Raw genomic sequence first — 25,476 nt, forward strand, 5'->3', positions numbered from 1 at the left:
TGTTGAATTTGTTGAACAAGGATAGGAACAAGGCAAAAGACAAGGATGAAATACGTACATCACAAGAAGTTTTAATTTTAGCATAGCAGGTAGAGCGCAGACAGAAGCTTCAGCAGATTGCCGATGGACACCGAGGGGGTGAAGGGGCACAAACGGAGGGAGTACACTCACCTAGTAGGTTGAGGAATACGGAGGAATTGCTGGAGGAGACTCGATAGCGATTGAATTTGGTTGAAGAAACAAGTGAAGAGTTCATTAACTTGTATACGTTGAGGGTAGAGTAGCCGAATGGAAGGGAAGCAACTTGTACGGCTCAAAGTGCCGAGGGAGCACGAGCGTGGAGTGAACTCTTCATTCTCGATACACCCGACGAAAGGATACAGGAAGAGAATCGAACAACTTCTCTTGAGGAAGATCTTTTCTCACCAAGTAACATAGTTGTCGGAAGTAGGACGATTGTCCGAAGCAGCGTGGTTGTACAGAATAGTGCAGTTGTGCAGAACAACACGGGTGTGCAAAACAACGTAGGTACTTTGAACAACGCGGGTGCTCAAAATAGCGTGGGTACGCAACAGCTACCTCAAAATCAAAAGAAAGTAGTGATGGCAGGTACCAAAGAGAAATTATCAAAGTTTAATGGTGATGGTACAACAGATCCAATTAGACATTGCAAGACGTGCGAAACCATATGGACAGCTAATGGTGTAACGGATGAGGACGATTAGGTCAGATAGTTCCCAGCAACCCTACGGGTTGTGGCAATTGATTGGTTTTCGGAAACCGGCCCTTAGAAACTAACTACATGGGCATAGGTCAGAAAGGAGTTCATAGTAGAGTTTCGATTGCTACGAGATGATAATGAAATTGTAGTAGAAATATACAGTACCAAACAAGGAAAGAATGAAACAATTCGGGCCTATGCCTGGTCGCTAAAAGAGCTGGTTGGGAAGATGGAAAGTCAACCAGCGGACAAATTGAAGAAACGATGGTCTGTAGAGGGGTTTCGGCCAACTCTAAAAAAGAAGATGAAGATTGTACCACCCACATCGTACGTCAATGCGTATAATCGCGCGATGGATTTGGAAAACAGAAGACAAATAAAAAGAAAAAGCATAAGTCGTCGGATTCAAATGATTCATCATCTGAAAGTAGCAGTAGTGATGAGGAATCGAACAAGGAGGTTCGAGTATTACAGAAAGATATGCTCAGAATGATGAAAGAATTTAAGAATTTGAAAAAGAATCTAGACACAGTGAAGGGAGAAATGTGGTGCACAGACTATAAAGAAGATGGCCATACAAAGGGCTCATGCCTGAAGAAATAGTTTTGTGACATTTGCCAAGTTGCGGGACATTCCCTAAAGGAGTGTTTGTTTAACATGAAATCAAAAGGACACCAACAGGTGTTACTAACGTAAGAAGTGTCCACTGGGAATAATACAAACAACGATGCAACTTCGGGAGGATATCGCAACAATAATATACTTAGAAGGGGTGGCAATAACAACAGTAACAATGGAAGCCGAAGTCAAATACAGTACGATGTGAGTAGACGACTGATGATATAGTGTCGTGCGTGCATGCAATCTCTGGGGTCACTTCGTTAGAGATTGTACCACAAAGGAAACATTGCAGTTGCTATGCAGATGGTATGGTCCGGGGGACCACAAAGATTCAAAATGCCTAAAGCAAGGGGTAAATCTATTAAGCATTGAAACATGTGATGAAAAGGTATTGGCGGTCACATGGGAGTAGGTGAGGAAAGAAAAATACCCTGATGCAGAAGAAGAGAAGGAGAGGTTACAGAAAGCGCGAATAGAGCTCGAAAGGCAGATGAAAATAGAGAAATCACAAGTAAAAGACATTGTTGAAACTTCAAAAAGGAACTTGGTGGAACAAAACATGATGAGATAGATAATGCAAACAAAAGTTCCTATTATATTAAATGACCTTCTCACGATGCCATAGTTGCGAACGGCTATTATGAATATAACATCGCCCCCGAGAGTGACAGAGGAAACAAGAAGGGATAGTAATGGAACAAGGGCAACAGATACCAATGCTAGTGGCACTTATGATAGAAAGGCATTTGACAGTAGTGGAAATGGGCATTTTGGGCACTATACTGACAGACACAATTGTAGATGGAGGGTCAGGCATGAATGTGTTACCAGAAGACATATGGAAGAAGTTAGGACAGCCTACACTGTGGCCACCTACATTCCAATTACGACGGATCAGCACAGGATCAAACTGTTGGGAACTTTGATGGCATAGCCGGTAACGATTGGGACGCAACCATTCTTACTAGATTTTGTGGTCATTCCACGGAAAAGAAGAGGGTATGATGCTATCCTTGGACGGGGTTGGTTGGTGCAAGCAAGAGTAAAACATGACTGGAAATGAAACACCCTATCCATGGAACGTGGAGGCAGAAGATTCATAATTGATTTACACAGACAAATGGTGGGCAAAGAAGCCGGATCGTCCGATTCAGAAGGAGAGGACGAAGGTAAGAAGCAAATGGAACTAGATGAGGAAGGAGTCCTACGGTTAGGAGGGGTTGAATGATGATGACTTAGACTTGGTGAACAGCCTATTCCACTCGTAGATGGAGGATTACGAGCTCTTTCCGAGTTGTAATATGTTAAGGGTTGACGAAAGTGAGAAGGGAGAGGAAAATGAATGTTCGAAAGAATACAGAGAAGCCAAAGAAGGAAAGGCGATTACGGCTGAAGCTGAAGGGAAGATCATATAGTATGAACCCAGCAAAAGGAAAGATTAACATCATCATATTTCCACAATCCATTTGTATATAAGAAGATTTCTGGATTCGATTGTGTGTGTTTTTTTACCATCAACATTTTGGATCATACTACATGATCCATCATCAGGATGAGAAAGAGCAGGATAGTAGAGATATGCTGACTAAGCCTTACTCAAGAGATAAAAGAAAAGAAAGGGAGAGCACGCAAATTTGTGTAAAACACCAAAAAAAAGAGAAGTTAGGATGAGAAAGAGCAGGATAGTAGAGATATGCTGATTGAGCCTTACTCAAGAGATAAAAGAAAAGAAAGGGAGAGCACGCAAATTCGTGTACAACACAAAAAAAGAGAGAAGTGCAAATTCGTGTACATCACTTCTCTCTTTTTTTGTGCTGTACACGAATTTGCGTGCTCTCCCTTTCTTTTCTTTTATCTCTTGAGTAAGGCTCAGTCAGCATATCTCTAATATCCTGCTCTTTCTCATCTTGATGATGGATCATGTAGTATGATCCAAAATGTTGATGGTAAAAAAAAACACACAATCGAATCCAAAAATCTTCTTATATACAAAAGGAAATATTCCACCGTACAGTACACGGTGAATGGACCGCGCAAAAAGAAAAGGTTACACTGCACCACAGATATAGTAGAAAGGTTGCGACAGCAACGAAAACACATCGTACGGTCTGTACAGGAAGCAAAGTGGAAGGGCTTAATAAAAACTTCAGCAGTACGGAGTGACGGTTATAGAATCAAGAATACAGTGATTGACGGCAAGGAGTGGCGGCCGACAGAATTCATGGTACTGAGTTTTGAGAACAAATTGAGCGATATGGAAAGTCTGAGGGAGAGATTGTATAATTTAAATAAACTTGATGAGTGACAATTGCGGGCACAACGGGCCATGAAGGTTACAGAATAGGCTTAAGGCACGACATGAATAGCATTTAAAATTAAATAAGCTTCAACCCGGTCAATTAGTTTTGAAGTATAAGAGGCGCAACGAGATCAGACTAGGTAAATTTAAAATAAAGTGGGTTGGGCCATATAAAATTTGTGAAGTGGGCGATAACAGAGCAATAAAATTATGGACGCTCGACAAGAAGGAAGTAGCTGATGCAATGAATGGATCGAAGCTGAAAGTCTATCATGAAAGAAATAACGCACCTCTGTGGACAAACAACTGAGAGTAAATAAGGAATATTAATGTATATATGTAAATTAAGTGTAAAATAGATCTGTTTATTTTTAAGTCGATAGGCGTAATAAGATATAAACAGGAGAACAATAGTCAAAAGGATCATAAGTATGACCGCATGAGAAGACAAGAAGGCATCTCGTACGGTTACTAAAAGTTGTAATAGAGCCGTACGACCTAAAAGGAGTGTTGGAACACCTCTGTACAAACTGAACAACCATTGTACGGTGCAACAAAATATCTTACACTAGTTTAGATACAAGAGATAACCACCATTCAAACATAGAAGGGTGACAGGAGGTTTTTTAAATTAAAAAAACCGACGACAAATCAAAATAGTTGAGAATGGAAAAGATATGGTACCAGAGGGACAGACATAAACAGGTAACAAAGAAAACATAAGCGGCTGGCAGAAATGGTGTGGGATTGGAAGAAATTCACAAAAATGGTGTTTTCCATGGACTTTTATGTGGGTTTGAGAGTGCTAATTTGGTCTTGGCCCCTAGACCCCTAGTCAGTTCAGTTATCAGTTGTGGAAAGTGTGACTAGCTGATGAAACTTGGAGCTGCTGCAGACATGGAGTGTTTGTTTGCCAGAGCTGGAATTCGAGAAGGGTGATATGCTTTGAGGCACTCAGAGTATGTGTTGGACATGAGGTTGTCTTGGTGGATGCATAGAGAGCTCGGGAGGAGCTGATCATCCAGCTGGAGGCAGTAGAGCAACACTTGGCTTAGCGTACCCAAGAGTTGAAGTAGAGAAGGGGGCACAGGTGGCTATCAAGGTCAACATGGCTAAGGTGACAGTATTGTGTTAGCGGAGGTTATAGATGCAATGTGTTTTGGAGACCAATTTGGTGTAGGCATGGGAGAAATGTGAATGTGATGTGACGGAAAAAGATCTACCCTGTTAGTCACAGTTAGTGTATTCTATTTTGTTAATCTGTCTCAAATATTTTGTGATTGTCGTCTGGAGACGACTTTTCTTTTTGGGGGGGATGATGTTGTCGATAAATTCTATATTGTAGCTGACGGGTAGAATAGTATCCGAATAGGCATGTGACGCTTGGGTCAACCCTTCGGCAAGGTATATGTACACCGTCCGAAATGGACTTTGGATCATCATTGTAATCATTGGAGTTATTGTAATAAGCATATTGCATGTATGAATAAAGTATTTGTTTTGCGTTATATCTTACTATACTACATGTGTTAAGTATTCTTTTACCCTGTACGGTAAACAACTGCAAGTGTGTTATTGTCCTCACACAACTCTGCATCCGAGATACAACTACTTGGTACTTCAACCAACACCTCATCCAAAGAAATGGAAGATCTTGCAATATCAATCCCCTCGCATGCCTGACCTTCCACCTCAATAGTAAGATCCTATAAACATCGGTCCTGGGACGCATCCAAAACCTCCTCGGAGTCATTAGCTGATACCTTACAAGGGATATCATTTCCGGTGCAACTCATAGTATCATCCAACAGATCATTAGATGTGTCTATACTATTTGTATCCACTTCTCCTGACAAAGCCTCAACTGTGGACACCTGACTCTATACACATGACTCAGGTCAGGTTGTGAATCAATAATACTAGAGCATGAAACCGCATTTATTGACTCTACTGTAACACCTAGATCACCAACATCACAGTTGAGTGACTCCTTATGTGCTTCGGTCCCACTTGAGGAAGCGATTGCCCCCTACATTGGAGCAACACTATGACAACTGACATATAAGTCTCCAATAAGAACTCCCTTCGTGGGAGAGCCTGAACAGTCAGTGGCAACGACAACATCAATTGCTTGTGAACTAACCACACCGATTACACTGGGAGCCTCAACCTGCTGAAGCTCAATGCTACTGCCCACCAAGGGAATTGACACATTTATCGATCTCTGGGAAACAAGTCCGTTATCAACACTGCAGATAGGACTAGCAGGTGTCATACTAAATACAGGTACATCTGCATTATGGATACTTGTGGAAAATTTGAGCTTCCTTCTTGCCGACCTTCTCAAGAGGGAAACCATATACCTCGCTGTCCTCTCAACCATCTCTAGATTCAGAAAGCTCTTCACCATCCTCTGGTGATGAAGCTTAAATTTCTCCATACTCTCCCTCAAGGCATTTATTTTCTCACTATTCTCTGCATCGCTCCATTGGCTCATAGAACTAATAGTCCTCCTGTGTTTGTCCATGGCTAGAAAAGACAGAGTGCTGGTCACTCAAAATATAACAGATTGGAAATAATTATTTGTTTTCCTACCCCACAAGATGGCATGAAACCACTCTGATACCACTGTAATAACCCTGACTTGGTTATAGTTAAACCACATTAATTTCCTTCATTAATCAATAATTTGACATTTTTGTCAAACACTTGCAAGCAAACTTCAATAGATCAGATATGTTGTCCTTGGTAGTTTTGTATTTAATTCGAGAGTTGTTTGCATATAAACATGAAATGAAAAATTCTGAATTGAAATGTAAATTCTGAGAATGCAACAATAACTTCACCAAATTCTGAATTTATTTGTTAACAGACTGTGCTGCAATATAATAAATGATTATAAAATTAAATGAAACCTGATAACTTCACAACTGTAGGGAAAGATTGCATCAAATGGAATATTCTGCACACCCAATCTAAAAATTCCTGGTAATCAGTCCCACACAATCAAACCCAAATGTTGCCCAGGCTGCAGATGCATTCTGCAGCTTAATTACAGACCTAACTGCCCAGAATTGTAGAAAATATGCAGCAAATTTTTAATGCTGAACAAGATTTCATAGATGCCCAGAACAAGTTACATATGGCATCCCAATTTGCAGATGCAAATATCAAATTTGGAGTCTCATTTGCAGATATAATTATGTGATCAAATATCAGAGATGAATTACTGAATACCTCCAACACACAATATCCTCCAAACCACAGGGAACACAATGATGGAGAATGCCAGTGTAATTTCTAGAATTTAATTTAGTAAACCCTGTTACCTCAGCAGAAGATTAAATCACAAATCTGATTCCCGAACCCCAATTTCATCAAAGGTAAATTACTTTTCCATTTGTAATTGAATTTCAAAGCCACTCCCAGCACAAATGGATTCAAACCCCATCAATTTCAGAATTCCAGCCACCATAAAATGAATTCCAACTTCTCATAAACAGTTTGCCCCAGTAGAGAAGTAACAATCGCAATACCTCAGCTGCAATTGCACAGATAAATCAAGGATAATCAGTCTCCTGGCAAGATCACTAAATCCTTATACTTGAGCAAGGGCAAAATAAAAAAAACTCAGAATTTCTTCATAGGCAACAAAAGAAAATAATTAATTGGATGCCTTTCCCATCAAATGAGCTCATATTTATTATCTTCAAATGGCACGAAGTTTCCCAAAAACATCTTGAGTAAGAAGCTTCCTCAACACAACATTTAAATATAACGGAGTGCTATATAATATAATTTATTAATTGCTTTTGGCTCCAAAATGACCTTTTCCACCCTAATGTAATGTTTTGACACACAAGGCCACTATTTCTTGTGCCCAAGATTTGAAACTTTTCATCCCAGTTCTCATCAGCTATGATATTGAGGTGACCAACATACAACACCAACAAAAATAACAACCTCGTCATATTTAGTTGAATAATAATAATAATTCACCCGTCTTGCAAAAACAACTGAAGAAGCATCAAAATCAAAATTTGACAACACTAGAGTGATCATGATGAAGAAAGATGATGAACGAACTCGATGGAGTGACTTCTATAAGTAGACACTCCCTCTAGGATTCTTGGAGCCCAAAATAAAAGCTAAGAACATCACTCAACTCTTCTAACTCTACTGAGCTCATCGGAACTAACAGTTTGACTCACTATAAATAGTAAGTCCCTCAAATGGAGCCAAAACACACCATGGGTTATTGGAAAGACTATAACCCCACAACTAAGACCCTCAAATCCCATTGTTAGCGCACAAGGGTCGCGATGGTGAATTGATCAAGCCAACTGCAGGAACCTGCTAAAAATGGGGGCCATTAGATCTAGGTGGGAAGGTAGGAATTAGTGGCCTTGAAATAACTTTTCTCGATGTTTTAACTGTATGGCCAAAAGTATTACCAACATGTCCTCTATTAATATCTCTGTTATTTCCACTGTTGTGAAGCCACCATTATTCCTTCCTTTCATAGCAATACGTATTTGTCTAGCCATCATTTGCATCATAAGGTCCTTGCACTGATTGGGCATATTCTTTATGCTTGCTATAGAAGAACACACTTGGCGAGGAGGACAATAGTGGAGGCAACTACATGGAGCACTGCAAATTCCTAACGAAGGATTGGGCAATGCAGATGCTCAACCTGCAATGCAAGCAAAAGGAAGCCTATGGAGTTGATCCCTATTTCTCTTTTCTTTTGATGTTGTTAGTGGCCCTTGTCACCTTGTTTTAAAATCCTTTTTTAATTTTAGGACTGTTATACTTGTAGTTTCTATGGCTTTTTGTTATGGCCCTAGGTGGTCCTATCTAAAGACTTTAAATAGTGTGTAGATCAGTAGAGTAGATGTTTTTAGTATCAGTAGTAGATATCGTGACTAGTGATACTGGATGCTTTTTGCTGTTTTTATGTCCGTTTTGTTGTTTTTGATTTGCTGTTAGTGTGTTGTAAATGTTAATCTGCTAACACCCTCTGGGCTGTTGTATTTGAGAGACAACACTCTAGTTTTTCTGCTTTAAATATCAAAACATTCTTAAGAATTGACATCCTTATTGATCGATCTACTCGGTCTTCTACAAGCCTTCGATATAGCAGATATTTATATATAAATCAATTTAAATATTATTGATTTATTTTAACTATTAATCAATAATAATATCTGGTAAGTGGGAGAAGGAGATCAACTGCATAATTCATATAGCTATTTTTGACATGGCAAAAATAACTCCATAACATCGAAATTGACAAAGTTTATATATGGCAAATCGATATTCAAGGTAGCGGCATTATTGACAAGAACAGCTTCTCTATAGAATGATAGAATATATAGTATTCTGGAAAATCTTATCAATATCTATTCATTATCAATCGTATGTTTACGAGCGGTATCAAGGATCCATAACTCTTAATAAGAAGAGAGGATTCAAAGTTATTGTCCCAAATTCTACAAGCCAACCAGGAAGGGGATATTACACCATGTATTCTTTTTTGAGGTGTCAATTTTTAAATTAATATATTTTGTAATTAACTTTGGAAAAACATTTATTGTTTAAAAAAGAAGTTAGTTTTAGCACTTTTTAGTTGCTGAGTTTTTACTGAAAATATGCTTTGTTTTTGTGGAGTCAACTTCTGGGCTTGCTTAGTACTGTCTAAGTCCCAAGTCTTTGAACTCTGGTTAGATGAAATAATGACACTGAAATTTTCCAAGTATTTTGTGTATTGAGCAAGTATTTGTTGAAATGATCATTTAACATTCAAATTGAAACAAATAAATAGATATGTCCCATTCAATGGAATACTATAAATTTGTTTGTTCACAATGCACTCAAATTTCAAAATATTATAATGTTTATTAAGCTTTGTGTTGGTAACTTAGGATGCAATTCTTTTGGTAACCAAGTATGCCAAAAATTACTATGTATTTGGTGGTCTTTCTCTGGAATCCTCTTAATCAACTATAGTTTTTAGTTTCACAAGCTGTTTGATTAATGTACTTGATGTGTTTATGTGGCTTGCCATCTTGATATTGCTTTCCATCTAAAATACAAATTTTTTTGCTTCATAGTAATTTTATTTAGGCTTCCATCTACAAATGGTTTTGTATGTCTTATTCTCGGTAGTATAAACATGCATTTGAGCCATGAGAAAACTGGGATCTGAAAAGATGCAGATTGAAGTCTATAGTTAAGGTGAGCATTATATTTGACTTATATATATGAACTCATATTGCTTATTCATTGATTAACACATCCCATTGACAAATCTGATAGGGGTTATGTGATGGCCATAGACTGTAATATGAAGGATCTATTTATACACAACTAATGTTTAGTAGCATAGACATATTTTTGAATTCCAGACAAATTGGAATCAGCAAGAAGAGAGCTTGAAGCATATAGAAACGTGACAGAAAAAAAAAAATAATTGCGATGAGTCCTTGTTATTGCTTGCTGTTGCAAGGTTGATTTACACTGGAGTGATTGACTAGACTAATGAATGTGAATAGGGATATTGCAAGCAGTTGAATTTGATGTCTGCCTGAGTTTCTCCATATCTAGATCATCTATCCTTGTTTATTTTAGGGGAGGGTTGCTATAAGTAGTCAATTATTGCATTCCTTAATGTAGTCATTTGTTTTTATGTGATTTGGATGAATACTTCAATCACCACAGAAGAGTACAAAAAAAATACATACAGAAGATATGTTGTTCTATTCTTTGGATCCAATTTGTTATGAAGAATTTAAATGCATCAATTGCCTCGTGATGTAGATCATATGTTAGATTCAGAAGAAAGCTTATATAACATTTTTCTTTTGTCTTTGCAGACTCATCTATTTCCAACAGGGATGTAGAATCCAGTGTGGAATCTATATCAGTATCTCTTGCAGCTGCAGCTGTAGCATGCACGGCCGGTGATGCCATTGCCAGACTTCTACCTGTATCTTTTGCAGGTTTTGTGTAATAGAATTGGGCATGCTGTGCATTCTCAATATGAATATTCATCTCAATTTGGTTACTGTTAAGATATTGTTGATATTACCGTACACATTTTTCATTTTTTATTGAAGAAAACATAGGAAATGGAAATTTATAGAACAAGTATAAAGAACAATCCTTTGCCAACAGAAAAATCTGCAGTCTTTCATGTTTTTTTCTCCATATTGGAGAAGCCAAGTATGTTGGATGGAACTCATTCAAAATACAATAATGCTTCTTATGTGTTTCTTCACTAAACAATCAGAGAAAAGGCTTATTCTCTATGTTTCATGATTTGGCAGGGTCTAGTCTTGCCATAATGGCAATTATTACATCTTTATTTTCGAGCACAGTGGCACAACTTTCTGGAGTTTCAGAACATACGAGTATTCATTGTTTTGCGGGTGCACAAAAAATAGGAGCAGCATTTATGCTTCTATTTTTCTCAGTGGTTAGATCTTTGATTCAGCTTTCTTGTTCTGAATAAAATATCAAAATCCTTCCTTCTTTATTGCAGCAACTTTTGGAAAACCAAAGATATGTCTATAAAGTGGCTACTTTGTAGAAATTGTTGCTTTTATAAGAAAAAAGAAATAGAAATTGGAGTTCTTTTAATTTCAGAGGTTTTTGTTTAAACTATATCATCTAGTCATTTCTTCCAAGTTAATTCTCAAATTTTTTCTTTCAGTTTTTCCCTATCAATATTTTCAACACACTTATCCAATGTTTTTCATTAATGATTTTGGTAACTATCTCAGGATTTTGGTTAAAATACTCAGTATATGGCCTTCATAATTTTAAATTCTTTAAAACACTTGTTTTTATGGTGGAATTGTTCACAATCTAGGAGACAAACCAGTTCAGAGACTATTTTTCAAGATAGATACTGCATGTACAAAATTTCATAGAGATTTCCAGCCGTTCGTTTTCTGATAGAGATGTTGCAATCAGTATGAGCTAGGGTTATTAAGAATACCATTGAATTTCATTTCCATTTAGATGAAAGATTTTGTAAGCGTGTTGGAATGTAGTAGAATGGGAGATGGTCTTGTTGATGTGAGCTTTGTTCAACTACAACATGGAGAATCAAATACTTAGTGTTCTAGGATGAAACCTCGAATGTCCAACTTTCTCTCAAAGAAGGATGCTCATGTGCTAAACAATGTACATGTATTGCGTGGTCAAATGAGATAACCCCAAGGTTCCTTTACTGTGGACTTTCACTCAATTACATGATGAGATATGATGGTTAACACAAAGTGTTGTTCATTCAATGGATACCAACTTAACCTAAACTTCTTTCAACCAACCAAATGCAGAGAGATAGGGGTTCATAAATCCAATCTACTCCTAGAATGTAAGAGATAATGAATGCCTTTGTGACTCAATAAGACTTAATTTAGCCATTGAAATCAACCAAGCTATTGCCATCTCCTAAGGTAGATTTAAGATGTTCAAACTATTACCATTTCATTAACACCACCAATTGAAGTAATAATCAAAATTAAACTTATGGTTTTATGCTAGTCAACTATGCAAGGTGTAGTTAGAATCAACGAGCAGCTAGTGGTTTGGTTTGGTGGAAGACATGAAAAAAGGGGTCTAACTTCGACAGGCCTCTAAATCAACGACCCAACAATTTTCCTTTTTCTTGTGTGCAAAGTTTTGAAGGAGGTGACGTAGTGATGTTGGGATTCTTCTACATTCTTTCTCCCTTTTCTCTTAAGAAAGTTTCTTCATTTATATCCTTTGCATTTTGTTAATTTTAGTTCTTGTGCCTTTTTTGGCCTCAATATTTGTACTCATTCCATATAGGGTGCATGCGTAGTGCACTAGATCCCAAACTGTCATTGTAATGGGATCATGTAGGCGTCCGAGACAATAAACTAGCGGAAATGACTAGTTAGTCTTTAGTAGTTGGTCTTTCATTTCTAGTAGTTTGAATATTTTTTAATTTTTCCTAACTAGAGTTATTTCCATTTAAGTACTTTTCGTTCGCTTAAATTTTATATATTTAATTAATTGATCATCCTAGCTCGCCAAAGCCCTCAGTGAGGTGGCACAAGGGCGGATTGGCTCCTCGGGATCTCATGAATCCTTGAGGGTAGCGTATTCTTCTCTCCATAGTGCGATATGTATATTATGCTACTTCATTTGTGGACATGGACTTCAGAGATAGCAAAGCTACCAAGGCTATGGATTGGATACAAGAATACTAGGACATCTGTTGAATTAAGTAGCTTTGGTTCAGACAATAGCGCTGATCATATGAGAATATACTCATGTATATATACATGTCAATATGATTTGAATATTGATATGTATGTATGCATGAATATAATCTGCATTGTTATTGTGATTGTAGCATTCAGAACTGACCGTGCATATAGTTCTTATGTTTATATTTGACAATGAACTCAACAAATGATCCCATTTATTCTAATCATCAATGATTGCTTTAGACTTTGTTAAGTCTTGTAATCATTAGTTTTGTTATGATTAAAACAAACGGTTGTGACCATACCACTGATTGGGTGCTTCGGTGAATGGTTATGTCTCCATTTGGAGACATGGCCATTCACCAAACACTCGACCACCTTTGTATATAAATGTATGCCACTCGAATATTGCGAGCATTGAAATTGATTAATGTGGGCAGATCGGAGGCAGTACAGACATCGAATTGAAAGAAACTGTTATATCATATTTGCATTGAATTAATATATATTATGCAACACATTGGATCCTTTCATTTGCAATTACTAGACCTGAAATAAAACATACATACTTCAGCATCAGAAGAAAAATCTGTTAGTAAACTTTACATGGTATTAGAACTTGGCTAAGGAAAGATCACACAAAGTTTATTGAATCAGATCTTTACTTTAGATAACAAATCCTCTCTCCCTACAAAAATGACAAACACAATGAGATTCAAACATCACCTTGGAAGTGCTGATAACTTCAAATCCTAGAAACTTTGATTAATGATGTTGTTAAAAGAAAACAAATTGGAATCATTTGTAAAAAAAGACAAAGAGAAACCTAAAGATGATCCTGAGAAATCAGAATGGATCGAGAAAAAAGAAAAGGCTATGAAGATAATTGTAGATGCCATTTGAGATCACATAGTACCTATTGTGGCAAAACATACCATAGCATATCATATGTTTTGAGCTCTTGAAAATGCATTTATAATCACAGGCATAAAACTTGCTCTTAAAAGTCAGATGAATAGTGTGAGCATGAATAAAAGGAGAAACTATAAATGCTTTCTTTATGAGAATCACAGACTTGAGATATTGATTATTTGCACTTGGTTATGAGATTGAAAATCAAGAATTATCCTTAATAGCATTAGAAGGACTTCCAAACTCTTGGGAATCCTTTGTACAAGGCATAAATGCTAGGTCTAAAATCCCTAAACTAGATTGTTTAAGATCAGATTGTCTTCAAGAAGAATCGAGATTAATGATTAAGGGAAAACACAAGACCCTAGATGAAGATATTCAAGTTCTTAATAAAAATGCTCATAAGAAGGGAAAAAAGAAAAACAATAAAAAGAAAAGAACTTTTCGTGGAAAAGGACAATCCAAATAGAAGAAAGACTTGTCCAAAATCCAATGCTACAGATGTGATCTGTATGAACATTATGCAATAAATTGTCCCAATAGATCTAAACCTCAAGCATCTTTTGCAAAATCTAAGAAGTCAAATGAAGGCAATGAATATGAGAAGTATGCCTTCTATTTAGCATTATCTAGCCAGATATCAACCAAAAAGAAAACATGGATAGTTGACAATGGATCTTCTAGACACATCACTGGATATTAGGATAGCCTAGAAAGTATGTGAATCGAAACAGATGAAGTTACAATTGGTGATGACTCTATACACTCCGTAAAAGGAATTCGGACTTGCACCATAATTGAAATCTAGAAATTCTATTCAAATGACTCTGCACACTTCCTTGATTACCTCCATCTCGAGTTTTTGATTTTACCATAGATTTAGTACCAAGAGCAAAACCAATTTATCGAGCTCCTTATTGGATGACCACCGTAGAATTAATGGAGTTGCAATTGCAGTTACAGAATATGTTAAATAAGAAACTTATTTAGCCCAACGTTTCACCATGGGGAGACCCAGTATTGTTCGTCTGAAAGGAGCACAGAAGTATGAGGTTGTGCATAGATTATAGGATGCTCAATAAGGTCACTATAAAAAACCGATACCCACTTCGTAGAGTGGACAACCTTTTTGATCAAATGAGTAGCAGTACAGTATTTTCAAAGATTGATTTAAGGTCAGGGTATCACTAGCTCCGCATCAAGGGTGAAGACATTCACAAAACTGCATTGAGAACTAGATATGGGCATTATGAGTTCATAGTATTACCCTTCAGGTTAACCAATGCTTCGGCAACTTTATGAATTTGATGAATAGCATATTTCAAGATTGTCTAAATAAGTTTGTACCAATCTTCATAAATGACATCCTAATCTATTCGAAAAATGAAAAAAAAAATCAAGCGCATCTAGAAAAAGTCCTACAAAGGCTGAAAGAACATAAATTATATGAGAAATTGTCTAAATACGCTTTTTATCATAAAAAAATCTAGTATTTAGGACATTATATCAGCCCAAGGAATAGCTATAGATCTATCAAAAATCAAAGCAATTAGGGAATAGCCTATACCTAAGAATGTAACATAAGTCATGAGTTTCATGGATTGGCAGGATTCTATAGGAAGTTTGTCAGAAATTTCTCCAAGATAGCTTACCAGACCACATCACTTCAGAGGAATGGAAAGAAATTATTATGGACTGAAAAATGTCAATCAACTTTTGATTATTTGAAGGAAACATTAACTCCCGCACCCACACTAAGAGTGCCCGACCCACAAAATAAATTTGCTGTCATAAATGATGCATCAGGGGAAGGAGTAGGAGGTGTGCTAATGCAGGATGAGCAGGTAATTGCATATGAGTCAAGGAAGTTGAAGAATTATGAGAAGAATTACGCTCCTCACGATCTGGAACTAGTAGCTATTGTACATGCCCTCCAAATGTGGAGACACTACTTGATTGGGAAACCTTTCAATCTTCGATCTGATCACCATGGTCTAAAATATATCTTTACTCAACCCAACATTAATGCTAGACAAAGGAGGCAGTTGGAATTTTTAGGAGATTACGAATTTGATATTAACTATATTAAGGGTAACGAAAACAAGGTAACATATGCCTTAAGCAGAAGGAAACATATTTGTGCAATGGCTGTCATAGATGTCAGATTAAGAGATCAGGTACTACAACATCTGGAACATGATGAATTTTATGCAGAGATCAGCCAAGCTCTCATCAGAGACCCACAAGATCCTAGGTATTCAGAATTTAGAATAGAAGAAGATGAATTGTTAGGATATCATGACAATTTATATACCCAAAAAACTTGAAATTCGAAGAGTGATTCTAGGAGAATCCCATTCAGCTCTGTATTCAGGACACCCTGGAGTGACTAAAATGTTGTCAGATATAAAATCATTATATTTTTTGAAGGGAATGAAAAGAGAAATAACAGATTTTGTGGCAGGATGCTTGGAATGCCAAAGAGTAAAAGCAGAACATTGTTACTTAGCTGGCCTTTTGCACCCAAACAAAGTACCAAAGTGGAAATGATAGATAATTTCTATGGGTTTTGTACAAAGATTACCTACGACATAGAATGGACACAACACCATCTTAGTAGTGGTGGATAGGTTGACTAAGGTTGCTCACTTCATACTAGAAAACCTATCTGATGGAGCACCAGAAATCGCTCATAAATTCATCAAGGAGATTTTTAAACTACATAGAATTTCAGAGAAAATTATGTCAGATGGGGATGCTAGGATAACTTCCAGATTTTGGCAAACTTAATTTTCAGCATTGGGAACTTAGTTAAATATCAGCTCAGCTAATCATCCTGAGACTGATGGTCAAACAGAAAGAGTAAACCAAGTTTTGGAGGATCTATTAAGAGTCTATCGTATGGATCAACAATACCAGTGGAAAATGTACCTACCTTTGGTGGAATTTGCTTATAATAATTCCTATCAATCCACCGTTAAAATGACCCCCTTTGAGGCTTTATATGGTCGCAAATGTAGAACTCTTGAAAGATGGAATTGAGTCGAGGACATAATAATTGTTGGACCCAAAATGCTCAAGGAGATGGAAGAATAGGTAATACAAATTCGGCAAAGGTTAAAAGAAGCCAATGATAGACAAAAAAGTTATGTAGATGCAAAAAGGACACCTAGAGAATTCTCAGTGGGAGAAAAGGTGTTATTAAAAGTAAAACCCCTAAAGAGTACCATCAAGTTTGGTAAGAATGCCAAGTTAGCCCCAAGGTATGTGGGACCCTTTGAAGTATTCGAAATCATGAACCCAATAGCCTACAAAATTGCCCTACCACTAGCTCTTGCTCAGATGCATGAAGTCTTTCATGTGTCATTTCTTAAGAAATACATCACTTGTCATGATCATATAATTGATTGGAACCTATTCTAGGTAGGAGATCCAGGGATGGTGGAAATAGAACCACTTAGAATACTCGAGGTGCGTAAGCTACGCTTACGAAATCGATATGTGACTCAATGCAAGGTTCAATGGGATCAGTATGCAAATATAATGCTACTTGGGAAGATTACATTGAAATTTTCTAAAAATACCCCCATCTTTTCTCCAAGGCTAGAGCTTGAACTTTTATTTTCAGTTTTTTATAGCTGTAATGATTTGAACAGATAATATTTTTAAGTTTTGTTGTGATATTCATCTAGGACGATGAACACATAAGGGGAAGGCTATGTTATATCCCAAATTTTTACCTAATTTAAATTATTATAGCCATTGAGTTGTATGGATTTTTTCTTTCCTATTCATGTGAAAAGGGTAGTTAAATATCCTATGAAATTGTTTGTCATCACTTATTTTGTATAACTCTTTAATGATGATGGTCGTTATCCATTATTTGTTATATGATGATGATAGTAGTTAGCAGTTGCTTGGTTTTGGAATTATGGTTATTATCTAAATTCCTTACTAATATCTATGTATTTTGTTATTATGGATTTATCATGGAACTTGTTATTATTGTGGAAAATGTTGCATGGGTGATTGCAAGAGCAGACAAAGGGGACAAGCATTGCTTAATGGGATCTATGAAATGGGGTACTACCTTAGTCCATTTATCTGATCGACAGGTATGACCTCTAGCTATCTTGGTAAGGACCTAGCGACTTGTATAACAAGATACAATCATTGGACATGCATGAGCTATTAGATAAACATTAAAACATTAAACTTTTTAATTTAATTAAAGTACATAACTTTAATGGCTTATGGTTGACATTCTCATCACTTCAATATAGTACATATTTATGTGCGTGCACATAGATATAAAAATAAAGTGACACCATAGTATTAATTTATACAAGATTATATCTATTAAAATATGTATATCTAAGTGTGCATACACTATGAGAAGATACAGAAATAAAAATAATCTTCCAGGTGATACACATTTCTAGATATGCATACCTTAGTAGGTACAACCTTGGATAAATATTAAATATTATGCCATCATAATAATATATATATATATATATATATATATATATATATTTATATGTGCAAATACATAAGTATATATAACTTCATAAATTATCCTTTTCATTACGTAACCTTCAAGTTGTCTTTCATATTTATTTTTCTTCCTCTTATAAGGCGAGAATGTACACTTGGCAATTTTATTAGTGATTCAAGAAGATGATTCTTCTTCTCTTATAACCGATCATAGAGTCATGGCTTCTTGGAAGCCTTTATGTTTTCGAATGCCTCCTTTATTTATGCAAGTCAGGAGAACCAAAACATTATTTCTTCTACACGTTATACCTTTGCTCTCCTACATTTTCTTCATTCTATCTTTGTTGCCAACGATCAAGGACAAGTTGTAATCATTTTTACCTTGAACTTTGCATTTTGGTTGCTCACGTCAAGAAGAATGGGTTGCATAGAGTCAAGCAAAGCCCACATTTTCCAGACTAGGTTATGTGGTCAGCTTTTCCAATCGTAAATTGCTATATATTTATAATTGCATTCGAATTACAGTAGTAAGTAATGTGTCCATGAATTCCGTACATTATTATTGTATTGCAATATCAAATAGATATTCGATGAGTCCATTCTTCCCATGTCGAGTCAAGATCGAATATACATGATAAGTTCATATGTCTCTGTTTATTGATGGATTTCAGAATCAAATGATATTCCTTGCAAGTCCATTAAGATTAGTTCTAAAGTCTTAAAGATTGTGATATAACATACTGAAATTTTATAATATTATTTACACCAGCTGAGGTTCAGCAAAAAGAGTTTGATTACTCTAGGATTTAACACTTAGGACTTACTAGGCTGCATAGCCAAGGAAGAGGGTGAAGAGGTGAGAGAAAACATCTGCAAGAACATGAAACAAAATTAGATGTAAATATATTATTTGAAAAAGAATCATTTAATAGCTCATGCATGTCCATTGGTTTCCTGTTGTTAAGTCGAGCGGTGGTGATCAAGGATTAGAAACCCATCCAAAAACCTTGGCCAAGGTTGTTAAAGGTGTGTTTTCCTTCTTAATATCACATGATGTCCATAGCGCCAGTTATTCAGACATGTCTTTCCATAACTATGCAGACATTCTTAACACTGGTATTGCTCGGATGGCTAGACTAGTAGTACCCCAAGCATATTCCCGGGGTAGGGAGGGCCTTCCTTTTCAAAAGATTGTGTGAGGATGGATATGGTCCGTAGTTGGGAGGTTAAGCTTAAGTAAATGCTTCTCCTCGTATGCGAAAATCGAGGCTTGCACAACCAGTTAAAAACTCACTAGTTACTTTTTGTATGTTCCTTCTATATCCTTGCTATGCATTTGTTTTCCTCTTGTATCATAGTAAAAATGACAATAATTTACTTTACTTGTATACAAAGAATGTTAGGAAATGGTTACTTCAGTTAGTAGTTATTTCAGTTGAATGATATTTCTGTTAATCGTTATTTCAGTTAATTGTTATTTCAGTTAATATTTGATGAAATGGATTATAAGATGCTATGTTTCAGAAGTTAGTTGAAAAATTACTTTCAGTTCTACTTGAATTTAGATATTAATTCCATTCTTTTTAGTTAATAAAATTCGTTTGTTACAGTATTAATGGGTGGTAAGGTGTATGAATTTATGAGATTGCAGCACAAGACTTTTTAGGTGCTGCATTATGCTATCAATTTGTTTTTGGATGCTACACTAAGACAAATTTTGGTAGACATACTTGTTGTCAAACCAAGTACCTTGGTGCGAGGAGAATGTCCCATCATGCGTTGGCATCACTTGGACACACCTGGAAGATAGAAGGTTGCTGAAAGACCTATTGTCCTGCATTTTGTCATCACAAAATGTAGGTAACAGTACAAAACTTTTTCAATTTAGTTTCGCATTTCTCTGAGTTTGGTTTATTATTTATTTGGTTAGTATTGATCAACCAATCAATTCCAATTGATATAATGAATCCTTTTACTAAAGGCTTTTGTCAAGTCCTTTTAGTTTTTCTGCTTGTCACGCCTATGCTTGATTTTTAAAGCCTTCAACGTCCTTTTTCTCACTTTTGAGTGTGTTTATTGGCTTTTGGTCCTTTGGTTTACTTAAACTTATTGCTTTCAGTTTTCCCTTCGATTTGATCTATCTTCGGGCTTACTTGGAGTTGCTAATCAAAAGATATAATCATTTTAGTGCTCAAAAATTGGACCTTTCAGGTGCAATTGCACGAATTAAAATATCATGTCATATTTTGAAGTTGACATTCACCTTTTGAAAAATATAACATAAATTTACTTTATGTTATGTTTTTAAGTTACTTTATTTTTTTTAATTTTTCACTTAAAATAACTATAGAGCACTTTTTAAGTTGAGTTGTTTTTTAATTTTGCACCTAAGTGGCTATATTAACTATATAGTTTGATTTAATTTTTGAATTTTAATTCAAAACATTTTTGTAAATATTACTTTTGAAATGATATTTGCAAATTATATATTTATTTATATAGTGTAAATATTATTTATGACCCATTTGAGAAATATTTTTTTAAAACATAAATTGGCACGTGCTTAATTCATCACTTAAGTTGTGCATAACATGTCTACAAGCACATTTTCATCAAAATATGCAATTGCATCCAAAAGGTGAGATTTTAAATGAAAAAAAGATAATTTTAAAACACATAAAACATGTCATTACATGTGTTTTAAAATACGCAATGACTCCCGAAAAGTGAGACATGCATATTTGAGTGTTTTCAAAATATGCAGTGACTCCCAAAAGGTGTGATTTTGCACTAAGGGTCATTTGAGAGCAAACTTTAAAATATGCGAATGCATCCAAAAGGTGCACTTTTGCTTATAGACTCCATTACATGTGTTTTTAAAACATGCACTTGCATCCAAAAGGTACAATTTGAATTGGGAGACTTTATTACATATTTTTAAAATATGTAATGCACCCCAGAAGGTGCAATTTGCCTTTAATACATGCATATGCCCTCATGGAACTTGAAATTGAAGATTCAAGGGCACCTTGATGTTTTCTTCTTCCAAGAACACGCTTTTCATCAAAAATGCTTATATCTGCCCATATAATGGCTTAAGATCTATCACAAGAGGGGCATTTTTTAGTTTTAATGCATATACATGCATTTGTGGGTCATGATTTTGCATATCCAAAACAAAAATAACCCAAATTTTTGCATTTAAGCCACATTTTAATGAAAAATGCCCAGATTTTAGGCAGTTTTGATCACTTTTTGGCTCAAATATAAGTCATTTTGAGGTTTTGATCCATCTATATGCTATTGAACACATTTTTTCCTTTAGAGGTAAAAAACACTTCACTTCATGCCCTCTATGAATCACGTTTTTGCTAAAAACGCCCAGAAAATTGGGCTTTTCATTTACTTTTTTGCATTTTGGAGCCACATTTTTGGATTCGGATCCATGTATTAGCATTTGGTGAAGTCATTTTTTGCATTGAAAGGTAAAAAATGATCAATTTATATTAATTTATGAACCACGTTTTTGCACAAACGACCCAGCTTTTTGAATGAAAAGGGCATGATTTTGTTCAAAAAACTCAAAAAATGGCATTTCCAGCCAATATGTTTGGATCAATAGGGGCTGTTTTTGAGTTTTAATGCATGCTATTGCCTTTAGAGACTAGGTTTTTGGCATTTTCATGTCAAATTCGACCCTTCATTGCTCATTAATATTTGTGTTATGCAAGTATGGAAGAAGTCAAATTATTGTTTGAGAATCCGGATTTGGAGGAGAATTGGTCTTCAAAGCTTCTTTCTCCATCATTTTTGGCTCTTTGATCTCCAAGTAAATGGACATTTTCAAACTTGATCATCAATCCATGCTTATCTTTCTATTTCCATGCATATTTTAGCTTGATGTTGCACAATCGTCCATATATATGCCATGAATATAGCATTGTTCCTTTAAATATGATGAAAATTCTCATTTTCATGCTTTTGCACTTTTCCCAAATTCCAAATGCAAATTTGCATTTTAAAGTAACTTGCCTCTTGGCATGTTTGAGTCTATAACCAAAGGCACGTGTTTCTTTTGTGCTTGTTTTTGTTGTTTGTTTTCTTTCTTTCTTGTTATTTCTTCGTATGGAAGAAATTGCAGGTTCTTTTTTGAGAACTTGAGCACATTTCACTTCACTCCACCTTCCACCTCTTCGTGCAAGTGTATCGTTTTATTTCATATTCGCCATTACATTCCAAAGCACATCGCATCTGTTGCTTTCATATGCAATGACACTTCAACAACAATTACGTGTAATTCCACTCTCCATGTCATGACAAATTGCATCTCATCCTCCAAATGCGATTTTGTGTAATCTCACCCTCCATCCACATTTACATGCAATCTCATCCTTCGTTTCCATTTACACGTTTTCCATCTTTTGAACTTAAATGTATGTTCGTTTTGCATGTAATCCACTTTATATGTAATGATGTCCAGAGAACCCATTTTTGACAAAAGCTCACACTTTTAAAGTTAAAAGTTATCATTTGCACACATTCATATGCATCCCAACTTCATTCTTGGCCATACCCACGAAAGCCCACCATTGCCCACATGCAATCCATCTTTCCAAGTCTGACTTTGGCCCCTTTCATCCAAATACATATGCTTTCGGGTTCATTTCCAGTCATCATATTTGTTCCATAAGTGTCTAATCGATACTTTGAATACCCACCCATCATGGATTCGTCATTATAATTCAAATCCCAAAGTTTTCAAGGATTCAATCTCATTGGAAAATGTTATCATCTTCATGTTGTGGCACACTCTTCAAAAGATGTCAAAACTTCTTCAAAGAATAGAGATAACCCGTTAAGAAGACATGCTTTGATTCTCAAGAAGCAATAATTCATTTGATCTTCATTTTTCCAATGGTTGTCCAAGAACCTAAGTTTGTGTGGAAATTTGTCAAGCACTTTGTTTCAAAAAAAAGTAGTTGTAAATGCTTCTCAGAAAGTTGTTTCAAGTTTACCTCTAGACATCTTTGAGAAGGTCTTTAAAGTGCCAGAAAATCTAGAATGTGCAAGTCTGACAAGATAATTCACAACTTGAAAGAGAAAAAAGCTTGATCACATCAAGATTTCAAATGACAAAAAATATTTACATGTAATTTATTTTATGTGTAATGACATCCAGAGAATCTGTTTTTAACTAAAGTTCACAATTTTAAAGTGAAAAGTTATCATTTGCATGCATTTATATGCATCCGAACTTGCATTCTTGGCCATACCCACAAAAGCCCATCATTGCCCACATACAATCCATCTTTCTAAGACTGACTTTGGCCCTTTCCATCCAAATATATATGCTTTCCAGTTCATTTCCAGTCATCATATGTGTTTCATAAGTGTCTAATCCATACCTCGAATACCCACCCCTCATGAATTCGTTATTGTAACTCAAATCCTAAAGTTATCAAGGATTCAATCTCATTGGAAGATGTTATCATCTTCATGTTGTGGCACACTCTTCAAGATATTTCAATACTTTTTCAAAAATAATCAAAGATATCCCATCAAGAAGGCATGTTTTCATTCTCAAAAAGCAGTAAGTCATTTGATATTCATTTTCCCAATGGTTGTTTGAGAACTTGAGTTCATGTGGGATCTGCCAAACACTTTGCTTCAAAAAAAAAAAATGGTCGAAAGTTGTTTCAAGTTTACATCTGAACATCATTAATAAGGTCTTCAAAGTGTCAGAGACTCCATAATGTGTCAATCTACAAAGGAAAATATATGACAGCTCGAGAAAGAAGAAGCTTGATCACATTGAGTATTTAAATAACAACGAACAATTCATCAAAGAGAATCAGAGGCTATTAAAAGACGCAGTATCATGGTTGTCAAGGTGAATGCACGGGAACTTCTGATCCTATGATCATCCGGGATAGCATCACCAAGTACAATGCCCTTCAAAACAATCTCTAGGATTGTCTCCTTTTCTTCCTTCTTTCTTTTTCTTTCATGTTTGTAGTTGGAGAGGATGTATTGTAAGAAATTGTATAATTACATGTAATACGATTTGCATTTGTAATGAATGTAATCCAATAATTTCTCTTGTTAGTTAGACCTGGTCAAAGTTGGTTGAGTTACTCCCACTTTTTCCTCCACTTTTTTCTCAACTCTTTTGTCTATATAAAGGAGTGCCCCCCTCATTGTAAAAATCATCTTTTGTTGTATGCAAGAAAGCTCTACCTCACTTGTGCAAGCATAACTTTGATTGTGTGGTACGAATTTGGGAGAAAAGTGAATAAAATAAGCAATTGAATTTGAAGCTTTGACTGGAAGCAATTGTGATAGAGCTAATTAAAAGCTTTGACTATAATTTGTGCCTATTGTTTTTTATTCATGTTATTATTGTGTGTTCAATAATAGAGCATAGTGATTTAAGCAGCAATTGAAGCTAAAGCTTTGATTGGGAGCGGTTGTGGCAATACATAGACCAGGAGCTTTGACTGTAGCTTGTATTACTATCTCAAATTCAAAAAAAATAGTTAGAATTTCCTACTTTTGGAAGTCTTTGTGCCCTAATGGTAGAGGTTATTCTTATAGAATATGTTAAAATAGGACTTAGAGCCAAATTGGTACACTTTCAACTAACATTTGAGTTAGTGTTGGTTTATTGGTATCACCATTTACAACTTTAAGATAGAAGTGTAGTTTGAGGTTTCATCTTGCCCATTACTCACTTTGCGAGTAAGTGGATTCTTTCCTGAAAGCTAAGAGGAAAGAATATTGGTAATATCCCTTACAAAATCTCTCAACTTCTTGCTTATTTTGAGTTGATTCAAGGAACGGTAAGAAGGGGGAGCCTTCCCTTTAAGGTAGGAGAGACTTTGTCTCACACGCTGTGGCTGGTCATCCTATTTTGTAATTCGATTTTACCCAAAACTTGTTAGTTGGAAAATATCCACCCAACATGAATTACATGTGTAATGACATGTAATCCAATAATTTCTCTTGTTAGTTAGATTGGGTCAAAGTTGGTTGAATTGCTCCCACCTTTTCCTCCATCTTTTTCTCAACTCCTTTGCCTATATAAGGAGTGCTCCCCTCATTGTAAAAAACATCTTTGTTGTATGCAAGAAAGCTCTGCCACAGTTGTGCAAGCATACCGCTGATTGTGTAGTACGAAT

General features: G+C 35.8%; 1 protein-coding gene across 5 annotated transcripts in view; it reads left to right on the plus strand.

Moving 5' to 3' along the window:
- LOC149574737 (uncharacterized) overlaps positions 1 to 25,476 on the plus strand; it is a 170,635-nt gene that overhangs the window by 120,447 nt on the left and 24,712 nt on the right. For all 5 annotated transcript variants that reach the window (XM_089814557.1, XM_089814556.1, XM_089814554.1 and 2 more), the window contains 2 exons: positions 10,520 to 10,645; positions 10,973 to 11,121. In XM_089814557.1, the coding sequence (XP_089670683.1) occupies positions 10,520 to 10,645; positions 10,973 to 11,121 (275 nt within the window). The remainder of the gene's footprint in view (positions 1 to 10,519; positions 10,646 to 10,972; positions 11,122 to 25,476) is intronic.

This window comes from Cupressus sempervirens, chromosome 2 (assembly GCF_028749045.1).
Source record: "Cupressus sempervirens isolate cs-2001-9-10 chromosome 2, ASM2874904v1, whole genome shotgun sequence".
Lineage (NCBI taxonomy): Eukaryota > Viridiplantae > Streptophyta > Pinopsida > Cupressales > Cupressaceae > Cupressus > Cupressus sempervirens.